Source organism: Miscanthus floridulus, chromosome 6, assembly GCF_019320115.1.
Source record: "Miscanthus floridulus cultivar M001 chromosome 6, ASM1932011v1, whole genome shotgun sequence".
NCBI lineage: Eukaryota > Viridiplantae > Streptophyta > Magnoliopsida > Poales > Poaceae > Miscanthus > Miscanthus floridulus.
In genome coordinates this window covers 43,813,947-43,829,223 of record NC_089585.1, presented here as the reverse complement: position 1 = coordinate 43,829,223, position 15,277 = coordinate 43,813,947, and the positions used below count along the sequence as shown (strand labels likewise).

Sequence of the window (15,277 nt, the reverse complement as noted above, 5' to 3'; positions counted from 1 at the left end):
CTGCTGAAACTTCCCCCCCCCAACAACTGACATGAGGCAGAAAAAGAAAGGGAAAAGAATGAAGAAGGACCTAAGCAAGAAGACAACCAAGGCAAGCAAAGTGAGCAAGACCACCAAGAAAAAGAAGTCTGAGAGTATGGAAACAAGCAAGACAGTGGCTATTTCAGAAGAGATGACCAACAAGAGGATCAACAAGAAGAAGTTGATCTGAGAGTATGGAAACAAGCAAGACAGTGTACTGAACCTAGGGTTGGCAGACTATGTTTCCCTTTTGCGTTTAAAGTCACAGCTTATGGCTGCTGTGTTATGAACACTGATATGTAAGCTTGTTATGAAGGCTAGACTTTATTGGCATGCTGACTTTATTATGTGTTATGCCAATTTATCTTAATTCCTGAGTGTGATACAATTATGTGTTATGCCAGTTCAAAAATGAGTGTGACACAATTCTATTGCAAGAAGATGCAAGATAAGATGCTAGATATATGATTACATACTGATACATGATAAGGTTCACAAATTGAGTCTTTGAAATAAGCTGCTGATAGCTTGATACATGATAAGCTGTTGTTATGCATCACTTAACCAACAACACTAACAAAACCAAAACTAAAATAAACACCTTTACAGCACCAACTACAAGCAGTCTCTCTCCAAACTTATCCATCTTTGTCATCAATTTGCTATTGCTATCAACTAATGCCTTAAGCAGTGCCTCTGAATCTTTGAGATGAATGACTGCACTCTCCATCAGTTCTTGGCAGGCATCAACACCTTGGTAGGCCTTCAACATGTCCTTGCCATCCTTCATCACCTCCAGCCCCACGCCATCATGACCTCTAAGCTGACTGAAATGGCGAGGAAGAACACCTTTGGAGACCAACAAAGGGACATAGTGTTCTTCAAAGTAGTATGTGCGATAGGCATAATTGGTCTGCAAACCAGAGATGAAAAAATCAACAAAAAAATGCATCCAAAAAAGAGATGCAATTCCACAACTTACATGCTCCAATAGTGGACACTTGTAGAACCGCTTCCCCTTGCTGCCCTCCTTATGTGAAACGCGACCGATGAGAAGGGTTCCGCACTTGGAGCAAGGTACCAATGGCAAGAATCCTGCTTCATCTCTGTAGGGCTCGAGCTCTGGAATCCGAAGTTCATCTCTGTAGGCCAAGTGCGACGCTCCGAACGGCGTGGATTGTGAGCTCGAAGCCATGGGGATCTAGGGTTCTAGGAACGGGACAGTGCCAGCAGAGGAAGAAAAAGGGAGGCGGCGGTAGGAGGGAGACGACCGGGCCGACTTTACCTGGTCCAACCAGACCAGCAACGCACAGGGGCAAAATTGTCTCCTCACTACGGTTTCTCTCTCCCAAACTCTAGAAATCATTAAAATAATGGTCGCGGTGTGCTGTGGCAAACATAATCGAATTCATAATGGTACTCAGCAAACGATGGCGTTGGCGGTGTGTTGCAGCAAAATATGCGTTTTCATGATGTCCTGTGGCAAATATTCCCTTGTTATAACCATTGGGTGCGGCATTGCCGCTCCTTAGCCGCAGCACTACCGCAGAGCGACACTGTCAGGCCTAAGTGCGGCACTGCCACACTTGCTATAATAGCACAGGTAAAAACAAGCACCACACAACATGTAATACTCATATAAAAGAACATTCTAGCATAGTTATATAACAAGCTACATCATAGATCAATACATGTCTATATCCCACACATATAGAGTACATAGGTAGCATTATTACACAAATAGTGTTTTGAGTGACTCTCAAACTCTCCCCTAACGAAGACTACTCTCAACAGATAGAACATGAAGCTCCTGCTGTAGCAAACTCTCCATGGCGTCGAAAAGTTATTGATCCCTCTAATTTTCTCCCCCTTTGGCATAAAGCACCAAAAAGAGAAGAAAAGAAGAAAGACCAATAAGCTCACTCCTCATCTTCGTGGATACCCTGCCAGTTGACATCATCTCCACCAGCAGCCCTACCACCACCTGTAGTGAGACCAATACCACCATCATCATCATGATCATCATCAAAGGACACCACCGCCCTCCCTTGGTGATGGGTGGTCAAAGTGTGGCGAGTACGTCTGGTGCTCCTCCTCAAGGACTCTAAGGTGGCTAAGGTTGTGTGAGGGTCAAACTTTGGCTGCTCCTGCTCCTCCTCCTCCTCCTCATCCTCTAAATCTGTGTCAGAAAGGCTAGGGAGGTTGTCAAACCTCAGTGATGACTGGGCTAGAGGAAGGGGTGGCAGCCCTGCACGCTCTCTATCCTCCCAATTGGCTTCATGGTTCTCCAACCGGTCCTTATAGCCTGTCTGCATAGGTGCAAGTGGTAAAAATGGACTTGATCCATTTTCCAAACTTTTCCATCTTCTTACATTTGCGGGACCTAGAGTGGGAGGACTCAGGCACATCCTCAACTAAAGGAGAACATCTCACTACCTTTCTAGCATCTAAGGCTTGGATCTTCTCAATCTTGTAGATGGTGTGGAGACCATCTTTGTCAAATTTGTAGTCGGTGACCCTTTCAATCATGAACATGAGACAGAGGGCATAGGGCAGCCCCTTTCTCCCATCATCCATGGCAATCCTCAGCTCACGCCATATGAAGCGAGGGACATTGAACCTGTCACCTTTAGGAGCAAACCTAGCAAGCACATTCCTCACATAGCCATTAAGATCTGAAGCTACTCCATCGTTGGGATTGATGGTGTGCCTAATTAGGTTATTCAAGATGTAGTAGTAGCTTAGCAATCCACTAACTCAACCATCTGCTCCTCTCCTGTCAATCCACATGTATGCAATGTCACAGATCTTAGCTCTAGCCTCATCATGGATATAAGTGAAGCCCCGCTCCTCCTCACCAAAACCAAGGATCCTGCTCAAGGTCACAAAGTCAATGTGATAGTGTCTTCCTTCAGTCATCCAGTGGATCTCATTTGCATAGATGTCATAGTAGAAGGTGGCATGGAACTTAGCTAGCACTTCCTCATTCCAATTGTACTAGAAACTCATGATATAAGTGAGGCCAAAATGCTCACAAGCCTTGATCACTTTGTTGAATTCAAGGTCATCCTTCTCCTTCATATCCTCCCAGTCAATATATTACATCTCGACAATCTTGGACTTCCTTGAGTTAAAGATCACTGAGGCATAGAAGTTAGAATGAAACTCATTCCTGAATCTATAGTCAACCCCCAAGTTCTTTGGCTGCTCATAAGGATTGTTCTCACGTGCTTCTTCTACCATCTTCTGCTTTCCCACATAATTAGGCATGGGATGAGCATGGTTGTCAACTGGACGCCTCATGAGCACCTCCTTAGGGTACTCGGTGATATAGGCTCTATCAAACTGTAGGATCTACAGAAAGATAAAGAAGGCCTAGAGGGGGGTGAATAGACCTATAAAAATTCAACTCAAAACTCTATTAGAACAGAGGGCGGCACTACCGGCCTTACAGGGCGGCACTGCTGCTCTACGAAAAATGATCTAACACAGTTGAGATTTAACAGATATAAACCTGACCCCACTAGTTGCTTAATCCTACAATATAAAGCTAAGATCCAGTTCAAAGACTAGATACCATAGAAACTTCACACAATAATGAATCGAGCAACTAAACCCTAGCAATCGCTAGCACTAAGATGAACTGCAAGTATAGTAAAGATGAAGCAAGCGAGACACAAGATTTATCCCGTGGTTCAGTTCACCACTAAAGTTTGCCTAAGTCCACGTTGTTGAGGAAGCCACAAAAGGCTTGAGCTTGCCACCAAGGCTTGCCTTACCCTCGTTCTCAAATCAAGAGAGTGAACTCTTGAAGTGAGGGGTGATTTCTTAGCTTTTGAATGAGGTTACAAACCTCCCAAGGCTGCCACACAAGTTGTCAAGCACAAGGGTGATGCCTAGCCGGCTAGGAGCAAGCTCCAAGAGTAACAAACCCTAGAATCGCCAGCCAAACATGAACCAAATGCTCTTAGACTTTGGGAATCAGTAGATCTTCTCTCCAATCGAGTTTTGTTGCCTTTTCTCTCAAGTTTTGATGGTTGGAATCAAGGATTAGCTTGAGGGATGGAGGAGCAACAATGGAGGAGAGAGGTGAGCTTTGGTTATGTCTATTTTCGAGTTGAATGACTCAGTGGAGAAGATGACCATTGTGGGTCGGGCCTGAAGGGTATAAATACCCCCCAAGCCCAACGGTCAGTTAAGGGCGACACTATTGCTCTTAACAGGGCGGCACTACCGCCCTAGCCAAAATAGGTAATATGATATCAAATTTGGCTGGATATTTTGACTAGGTGGGAGGATGTAGATTTGTGAATTTGAGCATCTGATTCAATAATTGACCAACTATCCTAAAATCCCTCTTAATAGTACGGCTTTCCCTAAACTCAAATTCAAAACACAAAAGAATTTAAACCTCCTTTGAGCTAGGTCTGGCCACCTTTTGTAATTAGGACACCTGCAACCTGTACATCATCCTCATTCTTTGATTCCCTGCTTATCATCTTGATAAATCTCATTAGTCCTCTAATTTGGTGGTCATCAATACCAAAACCCACAATAGGGCTTGATTGCACTTACAAACTCCCCCTTTTTGATAATTGATGACAACCCAATTAGAGCTTACAAATAATATAAAATCTAAACTGAGATTTTCGAACCATGGGTGTAGAAGCCTCCCCCTAAATATGTGAATAAAGATTTGAATTCTCAAATTTGCATGAAAGACCATGATTCACATTTTAGGTGTGATGGGAACCTCCCCCTACATCCATGCCTGTTGTGCGGTGCTGAACAAAGTGTCACAGGAATAAACTTGATGCATATGACAGGTTTTATCAGTTCAAGCACACAAGATTCTAGCTGATACAGCAGAGGGCAACACTACCGGCCCCATAGGGCGGCACTACTATCCTAACTATGTCAGTCAGGTAGCAATCAGATTTCTATAGCAGATCATATGAATATAAAACAATTTAAACTTAGAATATGACAAGCTAAAACTATAACCATGAATACATGTCCATATCTGAAGCAAATAAAGTCACAAAGTAGCATAATTTCATAAAATAGAGTTTTGAGCGACTCTCAAACTCATAACCTAACAACTACTCTCATCGGATCTAAACATTAAGCGCAGCAGCGAAGAACATATGGCGTCGAAAAACTGTTGACCCCTCTAATTTTCTCCCTCTTTGGCATTAAGTACCAAAAAGAGAAGAAAAAGCAGCGAGATCACTCATCACTGTCAGAGTTGACGCGGGCACATCCGACGACGTGGGTGTGTGAAGTGAAGCATGCTGAACGTCGCGGAGGTGCTGCCCTAGCTGAAGTAGAAGTCCCTAGCTGATCCATCGAAGGATGCGGTCTCCTGGAATATGTGCGAAACAAAGCTGTCTGAACCTGTGGATCGGCCTCTGTAGGGTGGATCTCTGCACTAAGGTCCTGCTGACTTGGGGGCTCCTCAAAATGTTGTCCCTATGGGTACCCATAGTACTGACTGAATGGCTCATATGAGTGCCCATGCTGCTGATCATCTGCCTGTTCATCATGGTGCTCATCTGCCTGATCCTGCTCCTCATCAGAAGAAGAAAGGCGAGGCAAGTTAGGAAACTGAGGTGGTGGCTACACTGGTGGAAGTGGTGGCAGCGCTGCCATCTCCCTAGCATGCCTCACTACTTCTCTATTCTCCATTCTATCCTCATAAGCAGTCTAAGAAGCATATGTACAATGAGCAAAGATTGCCTTCATCTATGCACTCATCTTTCCCCCACTTAGACTTCTTCTTTTGTTCCCTAGCCCTGGATGGCTCAGGAATATCTCTGTGTTCAGCTCTAGAAGAGTGAAAGCCTGCTGCCCCACTATCTCCAAGTCCTCCAGAACCAGTGTGCTAAGTAGCTGAGCTAAGCCCCCCTAAACCATCATGGGTCTTTTTGATCTTATAAACAGTGTGCTCACAGTCCTTAGGGAACCACATGCCAGTCACTCTCTCAATCATAAACATGAGGTAAGGAGCATAGGACAAAGATCTCCTCCCATCATCCATGGCATATGCTAGCTCAACCCAAATGAATCTTGGAACATTAAACTTTTCACTGCTGGGAAACCTAGACAACACATTAGTGATATAGCCATTTAAATCTATTGCATTGTCTTTAGGGTTGAGAGTGATCCTGAAGAGATTGTTCATGATGTAATAGAAGCTCTTGAGCTTTGTCCTTGACCAATCAGGAACTACAAGATTTTGATCCTCCCACATGAAGCTTACTTCCATTGGCTCAAAACGACGCTCATTATATATCCTCTCATATCCCCTATGGATGTGTCCAAAACCAAGAATACGACAGAAGGTGACAAAATCAATGCGATAATGTCACCCATCAGTCATCCAATGAAGCTCATCCACTTTCCTATTCCAATAGTAAGTAGCATGAAACTAAGCAAGAATCTCCCTGTTCCAATCATACCTGAAACTCATGATGTCTGTCATCTCAAAGCGGTCATAGGTCTTGATTGCTGTAGCAAATTGATGATCATTCCTGCTCTCCAAGTCACCAAAGTCAATGTACTGCATCTTGCTAATCTTGCCCTTTGACTTGGATAGAATGGCTGTAGCATAAAAATTAGATTGGAAAGCATTCCAAAATCTATAATCAATGCCATTTGATTTATTAGAGGAGTAGGGGTCAATCTCTCTGGCTTCTCCAGTCTTCTTCCAACTCATGGAATAATCAACAACTCTATGATCATCGCTATTTTGGGGAGGAATGAGATTGAACCTATCTGTGTTATCTCTCATGTAGCTGCTATAAAACTCTGAAATGTGCAAAGGAGAATCAGGCCACACATGAATGGTTCTTCCCATCCTCTAAATATTTTCCTCTTCAGCAAGGTCTTCATTAAGATTTTTGTCTCTGGGAGTATAGCTCGCCTGTCCCCTGCCTCTCTTGACCTTTTGCTTGGTTGTCAACACCTTCCTTTTTCCTCGGTCCATCTATGCAATTAAATGAGACTTGATAAGAAACTGTATAAGATAATGAGTTAGGCATAGCTGCAAGCAAGCTTTAACAAGAAAAAGAACTTTGAAGATGACATGGGAAGCTGTGCTGTTTTTGGAATCAGCATGGTAGGCTGGCACTGCCGCCCTCAGTTGCTTCACTATTTCATCTTCAATTTTCTCATTCTGGTTAAATCATATTTCCAATAGTGTCTATTCATCATCACAATTTCAGAATCACAGTCTAAGCAAAGAATACATGAAACCCTAGCCATGAATTTGAAAGATTGAGTATGAAAAACTTTAGAAACAATTTTTGATAAATGAATCCAATCTATTCTGAACTTCATCGGATTTATGAACTTGAGAATAGTAGTTAGAATCTGCTAGGGGTGCCATTAATGGTCCCAAGGGCAGCATTGCCGCTCTCCCCAAAATCATCCAACCGGTGAAATCCAAAATCAACTCGATTCAACCATCAAAAACCTTTCTAAATCCTTCATACTCCCCCTAGAAACTGAAATCCATCATGACTAAAAGCTTCACATTGCATAGATCGAAAAGGGTTAGGGTTTCACCTTGCTTCCAAACCATTGGAGTGGAGGGAGAAGAGAAGAAATGGCTCGACTAGGAGCCTCCTGTAGTGACCAGCGAAGAAGAGTCTCGACCAGCTACAGGGGCGGCACTGCCGAGGTGGTAGTCCGCAAAGAATGGTGGCGGCGCGTGCTTGAGAGAGAGGAATAGAGAAGCATGGGCGTCGGCGTCAGTTGGGAGAGAAGGAGAGAGTTGGGTCAGGGGCCAGAGAAGGAATAAGTAGAAGAAAACGGGCCCCGCGACCCAGCCAAAATTGACTAAAAACGGCCCAGTTTTTAGAGAGCGGCACTGCTGGCCAAGATGGGTGGCACTGCCGCCCTGCCAATTTTGCAGGGTTTACGCTGAAACTTTATGACCTCCTTCACCTCAGATATGGATATATATTCTCTAAATATCATGACCAGTAAGCAATCAATAATATAGACAATGGTCATGACACTTAGTTGGCCTTTTGAAATGGTTTTGAAACACAATATAATACCCTTTTAAATCATTTTCCTATGTTGCTAAGTAGTCAAACAGAGGTGTGCTCTATTTCAAACCATGTTACGAGAATCAAGTATATTTAGCTCACTACGCAAAGCACAAAACCTTGACTCATCGAGAGGCTTAGTGAAGATATCGACTAGTTGATTTTCGGTGCTCACATGACGAATTTCGATATCTCCTTTGGTTTCGTGGTCTCTCAAGAAATGATGTCGGATGTCTATATGTTTGGTTCTTGAGTGGTTTATGGGATTGTTTGCTAGCTTTATGGCACTTTCATTGTCACACAAGAGTGGGATTTTGGTGAATTGACATCCGAAATCATGAAGGGTTTACCTCATCCAAAGTAATTGAGCACAACATGCACCGGCTGCAACATACTCGGCCTCGGCGGTGGAAAGGGCTACACAATTTTGCTTCTTAGAACTCCAAGACACTAGGGACCGTTCAAGAAATTGACATGTCCTCGAAGTGCTTTTTCTATCTACCTTGCAATCGGCATAATCAGAATCTGAATAGCCAAGTAGATTGAACTTGGAGCCCTTGGGATACCACAAGCCAAGATTAGGAGTGTGTACTAAATATCTCAAGATTCTTTTAACAGCCACTAAATGGCACTCTTTCGAGTTAGCTTGAAATCTAGCACACATGCACACACTAAGCATTATGTCCGACCTAGATGCACATAAGTAAAGTAAAGAGCCGATCATGGAACGATATACCTTGATGTCTATGGCTTTCCCTTCTTCATTTAGATCAAGATGTCCATTAGTTGGCATGGGAGTTTTGATAGGCTTGGCATTCACCATGTCGAACTTGTTAAGCATATCATGGGTGTACTTGGTTTGGCTAATGAACGTCCCTTCCTTCATTTGCTTGATTTGAAATCCAAGGAAGAACTTTAGCTCACCCATCATGGACATCTCAAATCTCTTAGTCATAATCCTATTAAACTCATCACAATACACATGATTAGTACTACCAAATATTATGTCATCGACATATATTTGGCACACAAATATATCATTTCCAACTTTGTGAGTAAAGAGTGTAGGGTCGGCTTTGCCTATTTCAAAGCCTTGTTTGAGCAAGAATTCCTTAAGGCATTCATACCATGCTCTTGGTGCTTGCTTAAGCCCATAGAGCGCCTTTTGGAGTTTATAGACATGGTTGGGGAACTTAGGATCTTCAAACCTCGGTGGCTGCTCCACATACACCAACTCTTGTATTGGGCCGTTGAGGAATGCACTCTTGACATCCATTTGGTACAGCTTGAAGTCATGATGGGTGGCAAAGGCTAGAAGCATTTGGATTGCTTCAAGTCTTGCCACCGGTGCATATGTTTCTTCAAAGTCTAAGCCCTCTACTTGAGTGAAGCCTTAGGCCACCAATCTTGCCTTATTCCTTGTCACCACGCCATTTTCATCTTGCTTGTTGTGGAAGACCCATTTAGTACCAATGACATTGGTATTGGGCCTTTCAACCAATTTCCACACTTGATTTCTTTCAAAGTTGTTGAGCTCTTCTTGCATGGCCATGACCCAATCCGGATCTCCAAGTGCTTGTTCTACCTTGAGAGGTTCCAAAGAGGAAACAAACGAGTAATATTGATAAAAATTTGCTAAATGTGAATGAGTTGTTACCCCCTTTCGAATGCTCCCAAGGATGTTGTTAACGGGGTGATCCCATTGTATAGTTTGACGTAGCCTTGGATGCTCAACACCTCCTTGTTCTTCTTCTAGACCTTTAGCCTCTTCTTGTTCAAAGATAGGCTCCAGGTTGAGTTCTTGAGGTGGTGGAGTAGGAGTTGAAGGAGCTGCTGCTGAGGTGGATGGGGCGGCACTGCCGCCCTGCTGATGTTCAGCAAGTGAGTGCTGCCCTCATCGATGGAGTATGTCAGCGGAAATTTGTGCAGCAACAGCTTGGGGATCCTCATCATCAGTGGCTTGATCTTCTTGTGGCCTGATGACGCCTATAGCCATTTGCTTGATTGCCTCACATGGTGGATCCTCCTTCCCTACAACACTTGAATCAACTTGCTCCACTTGAGAGCCATTAGATTCATCAAATGTCACATCTACCGTGACTTCAACTCTACCCATGGTTTTGAAGACACGATAGGCATGCTCATTTGATCCATAACCAAGAAGAATGCCTCCACCAACTTTAGATGCAAATTTAGAAGTTTTGGGTCTTTTGTTAAGTATAAAACACTTGCACCCAAACACTCTAAAGTATGACACCTTTGGTTTGTTACTGGTTAGAAGCTCATATGAAGTCTTCTTGAGTTTCTTGTGTAAGTAGAGGTGGTTGATTGCATGGCAAGCGGTGTTGACGGCATCACTCCAAAAGAGATCCGACGTCTTGTACCCATCTAGCATTGTCCTTGCCATATCAAGAAGTGTACGGTTCTTCCTCTCTACTACACCATTTTGTTGAGGGGTGTAAGGAGTTGAAAACTCATGCTTGATGCCCTCATCATCAAGAAATTCTTCAACTAGAGTGTTCTTGAATTCAGTCCCATTGTCACTTCTTATCTTCTTGATAGGAAGACCGAACTCCCTTTGTGCCCTTCTCATAAATATCTTGACTTTCTCTTGCACCTGGGACTTATCATAAACAAAGAACACCCAAGTGAAACGGGAATAACTATCAACAATAACTAGACCATATTTGTTATCCCCGATGCTTATGTAGGCGACCGGTCCAAAGAGATCCATGTGAATCAACTCCAACGGTTGTGTGGTGGTCATGATGCTCTTTGGTGGGTGAGGTACACCTACTTACTTTCCGGCTTGGCAAGCACTACAAATCCTATCTTTCTCAAATTGAATATTGGTTAGTCCAAGTATGTGGTTGTCTTTTAGTAGTTTGGCCAAGTTCCTCATCCCAACATGAGCTAGTCGGCGATGCCATAGCCAACTCATGCTAGATTTTGCCACTAAACAGGTCTCAAGCTTAGCTTTACTTTTGCTGAAATCAACTAAGTAAAGCTTGTTCTTGAGGTGACCCGTAAAGACAATAGAGGAATCCTCCCTCTTAGAGACTTCCATACCCTTATCTGTGAAGAGACAATTGTAGCCCATCTCACATAATTGAGAAACGGACAACAGATTGTACTTCAAGGAATCAACATGTAAGACATTTGTAATTGAATGATCAAGTGTAATAGCTACTTTACTAAGTCCAATCACATCCCCTTTTGAATTGTCACCAAATATAATATTCTCATCTGAATTTGTAGTTGGGGAGTATGATGAAAACATACTCCTTTCTCCAGTCGACGTGCTCTTCTTGAACCAGGATCTGGCTTTTTGTTCTATAGATATTAATTAATTGATGAGCTTCTTGCTTAAATATCTCAGTAATCATTGCCTTGTATCTTACCCTGTGCCTGATGTTAACTTTAATCATGCAGTATTACTAGCTTGGATGTTCTCTGCAGTACATTTTGGAAACAAGTCTGAATATTTTCCAAGTGGCTGTAGTTAGTCTTGCTTATGCATCTGAACAACTGAACAAAGTACACTTCTTATTCTATAAGCCCTCGTACAGTCGTACTTCTATTGTGGCATGAGCTTCCTGTCTTATGGCATGCCTGGTCTGTGTGACCCACAAGTCTCAAGTTAGTCAAGCTAACATTTGGTACCTTTGACTAATTTTGGCTACCATTTGGTTGAGTGCCAAAAGATGTAATGGTAGCTCTCCTCTTGGCTACCTCAGTTGTCAAAGTTCGCCAATATTAAGGCCACTAAAATTGGCGACCTTGATTTTTATAAAAAAAACTAGACCAACATAGGAGGAAGTGGGTGGCTATAAATTAAGAAATTGACACCTAAATTTGTGTCAGTGAGGACTTGAAGTTGGGTGGTCTGGGCTTTACATCCATACCCTCAACCAATTGAGCTAGGCTTAGTTCCAATTGTGACCTCAATTTTGGCATTCCAAATTTGGATTGTCTACTTTATGACAAATTTTAGTGCAATTCAAACAGCCCCATGGTCTTGCTTGTTATATTAAAGCATGGTTAACATTGAACACTCCGTTCCTGCAAATTCTGCATGCTACCATTCATTTGAGGTTGTAATTGCTGCATGGACCATCAAATCATCATTGAACATTATAATGACCATGTATTATTTACAGCAGCATGCCAGCATGTGATACTAACATTAAACATGCAAAATATTTTTTTAGGGTAACTTTAGTTATACTTGTTAGGCATCTGAATGTATCTTTTTGTTGAACAAAATGTACCTTTTTTTCAGAACGACACCATTTCTTTCTATATATCAAGACTTAGAAATAATTCAAGCAGGAGATCTTATCCAAAGTTGTCCGCTTAGCTTTAACCAACAGGTTGTGATTGAACTGATCAGATGAACGATTCATCGGCTGAACTGTTCTGATTGTGGTTCAATAATGGTGACAGTATTCTTGAAAACCAGAGCATATCAGCATGGCTATACTTGCTTGAAAAGAACATGAATCATAGTACCATTCTCCTGGCATCTGACTAACTGACTAGAGATCTGTTTCCAGCAAGTTATCTAATACCATGGTTGAGGCATCGCTGACCAGCTCTTGAGAGCTATAATTCCAGCTACCAACAAATCTGGTAAACCCCCAAACCAGCGCAAGGAACTGGCCATGAAAGCTGCTCCTACACCTCAAAGAATTGTGCCCCCACCCTGCAACCACATCACCTTTTCATAAAAAGCATTTAAGTTAATCCAGACTATTCTGGAGCATGGTGAGCAATATAATTTTGCCTATGATGAATTCATTTCTTATGCTTCTTTCAAATTTCTCAAAAAAAAATATACGACAAGAATTTCATTTGCATTGTTGATTCAAAAATAGGCTGTCAGAAGTGTTAGAACACAGAAAGATTGATTGTGTTACTGCACTGCTTGCTATTTTAAGTCGCTGAATCATCAGGTTTCAGCTTGGCTGATAAATCTTTTGTTGGCTTCTCTCAAAGCTGAAAGTTTGTCTTGAAGGAGTTGGGCTTCCCTGAGCTGTTTCAAACTTTATAAACCACAGTTTCCCTAGAACACACTGATTCATTTTTAAGGAATAGAAGTCTCTGATTTACAATTATTTGGATTTATTACGAGAGCCCTTTTTAGATAATGGAGGTAATCTCTGGCTTCAGCAACAAATAGAGATGAAGAGCTACTTAAAAATGTGGGCAGTGGAGTCATGCATCCACAATTCTAAACATAAACTTATTTGTTCAGATAAAAAGAAACTAGTTACCGGTGAAACAATAAATCAGAATGCTTGACTGTGTTTCAGCTTTCTATGAATTGGATTAGCGGAGACATCTTAGAAATAATGTGTCATTTCTTCAATAATACATGAATACATCAGTTGTTACTATTGTTGTGTACTCTTCTGGTCAACTTTTCCTACAATTATGATCTTCTGAAACTGTTTTTTGTTTTCAGCTGCAGATGCCTTAATGAAGACAGTGATGGTGACAACGCTCTGGACACAAGCAGTGATGTAAGCAATGAGAGTGACAATGACAATGAAAGGTCTATTGGAAGAACAACCCAGTGTTTAGCAGAAAACATTTGCACCGATCAAGAAAGTTTGTCCAGTGATGACTGTGAGTCCAGCAACCAGGAATCGTACCCTGTTTTCCAATATGTGGAGCATGATGCACCATATGGAAGACAACCTTTAGCAGATATGGTATGTCGTCTTTTGCGGTTCTTGTGCAACCACATGTAGTATTTGTAACCTAGCTGACAGTTGCTCTTTTATTAATGCCTACAGAGTACAGATTTCAGTATTTGCATGTAAGTTTCCTGATCTAAATACGTACAAGAGCTGTGATCTTCTGCCGTCCAGTTGGATTTCTGTGGCCTGGTACTTCCTTTAACTCCTTTAGCTATTGGTTCATTAGTTACATAGCTGTCTTACCCAATGCAAGTTGATTGCAGGTATCCCATATACCGGATACCAATAGGACCCACTCTACAAGATCTAGATGCTTGCTTTTTAACATTCCATTCATTGTCAACAGCACCTGACGGTGAGCGCTCGTGTTTCTTCTTGGTGGAAAACAATGCAAATTAGCATACCCTGTCCTGTGCAGAATATATGTCTGGTTGCATATTAAAAGCAGCAGTAAACCTGAAGAATTTCACTTCTGAGACATTTGCTAATTAGATGCAATTTTGGGCAGGTACGATAAGCGGGTGTCCTGAGACAAATAACTTCCATAACAATAAAATTGCTGCTGTTCCTGGGAAGATCACACTGCCTCTGATCGGCCTAGCATCTTACAAATTTAATGGTTCCCTGTGGACGTCAAATCAGCACCATGAGCAGCAGTTGACTACATCGCTTCTGAAAGCTGCTGATGACTGGCTTTGCCAGCGTCAAGTAGATCACCCAGATTACCGCTTCTTCCTAACACACTAAATTGGATCTTGATCCAAACTCTCTACCTACTGAATACCACAGCTCGATGCCCACTAGTTATTCAATGAACTTGCATTATCGCTATATATAGTACACAAGCACAAGTATCTATGCTTTGTAATATCAATTTTGGGGCTTAGTTTATGTTAGTCCCATATTGGTATCTAGTCAGGATTAGTTGGTGATTGTTTTGGGGTTGTGCTGTAGGAACCAATTAGACATAGATCACCAAAATTTTGTTCAGTGGCAAATACGGGTGGGTGGTGTGCAACCGAGCTAAGTAGGAGGTTGGTTGGTGATATACATTTTGCATACTTCAAAGGTGGTTCTAGGATATATTGATGATGGCGATAAAAATATTTTTCTACTTCCCTCATTGTGTTTGATATATTGTAACCTATGCAGTGATGCTGCTGGATTGTTATTACATATGTATTACCCCGAGAAATATCTTGTGTTAATGCAGGTTAGGGTGTGTGAGATCATGTGATGAAAATTTGGTTTGAAATGAAATCGGCATTGCAACATGATTGGAACTTTTGGTATAGGTAATGCGTATGTGTTGCTTATATATGCTTGTGATAGCATGGTTATTGGATAAACTTGTGGTGTTGTCAAATTATTGGTTATTGGATAAACTTGCGGTATTGTCAAATTATCTTGAGTTTTAGACCTCCGATTGATGTGATATTTCGGTTGGGTTATTTAAAAAAAATCTAGTTTATTCTGACCAAGTTTGAGATCAAT

The 15,277-nt window shown here is 42.0% G+C and overlaps 1 protein-coding gene across 1 annotated transcript; it reads left to right on the top strand.

The window, feature by feature from the left end:
* Nucleotides 1-12,115: 12,115 nt before the first annotated feature.
* On the top strand, nt 12,116-14,534 carry LOC136460537 (uncharacterized). Its single transcript, XM_066460197.1, has 5 exons — nt 12,116-12,225; nt 13,546-13,795; nt 13,887-13,972; nt 14,047-14,138; nt 14,292-14,534. Exons 1-5 carry the CDS (start codon nt 12,116-12,118, stop codon nt 14,528-14,530), a joined length of 777 nt encoding a protein of 258 aa, XP_066316294.1. The 3' UTR covers nt 14,531-14,534.
* The last annotated feature ends 743 nt before the right edge of the window (nt 14,535-15,277 follow it).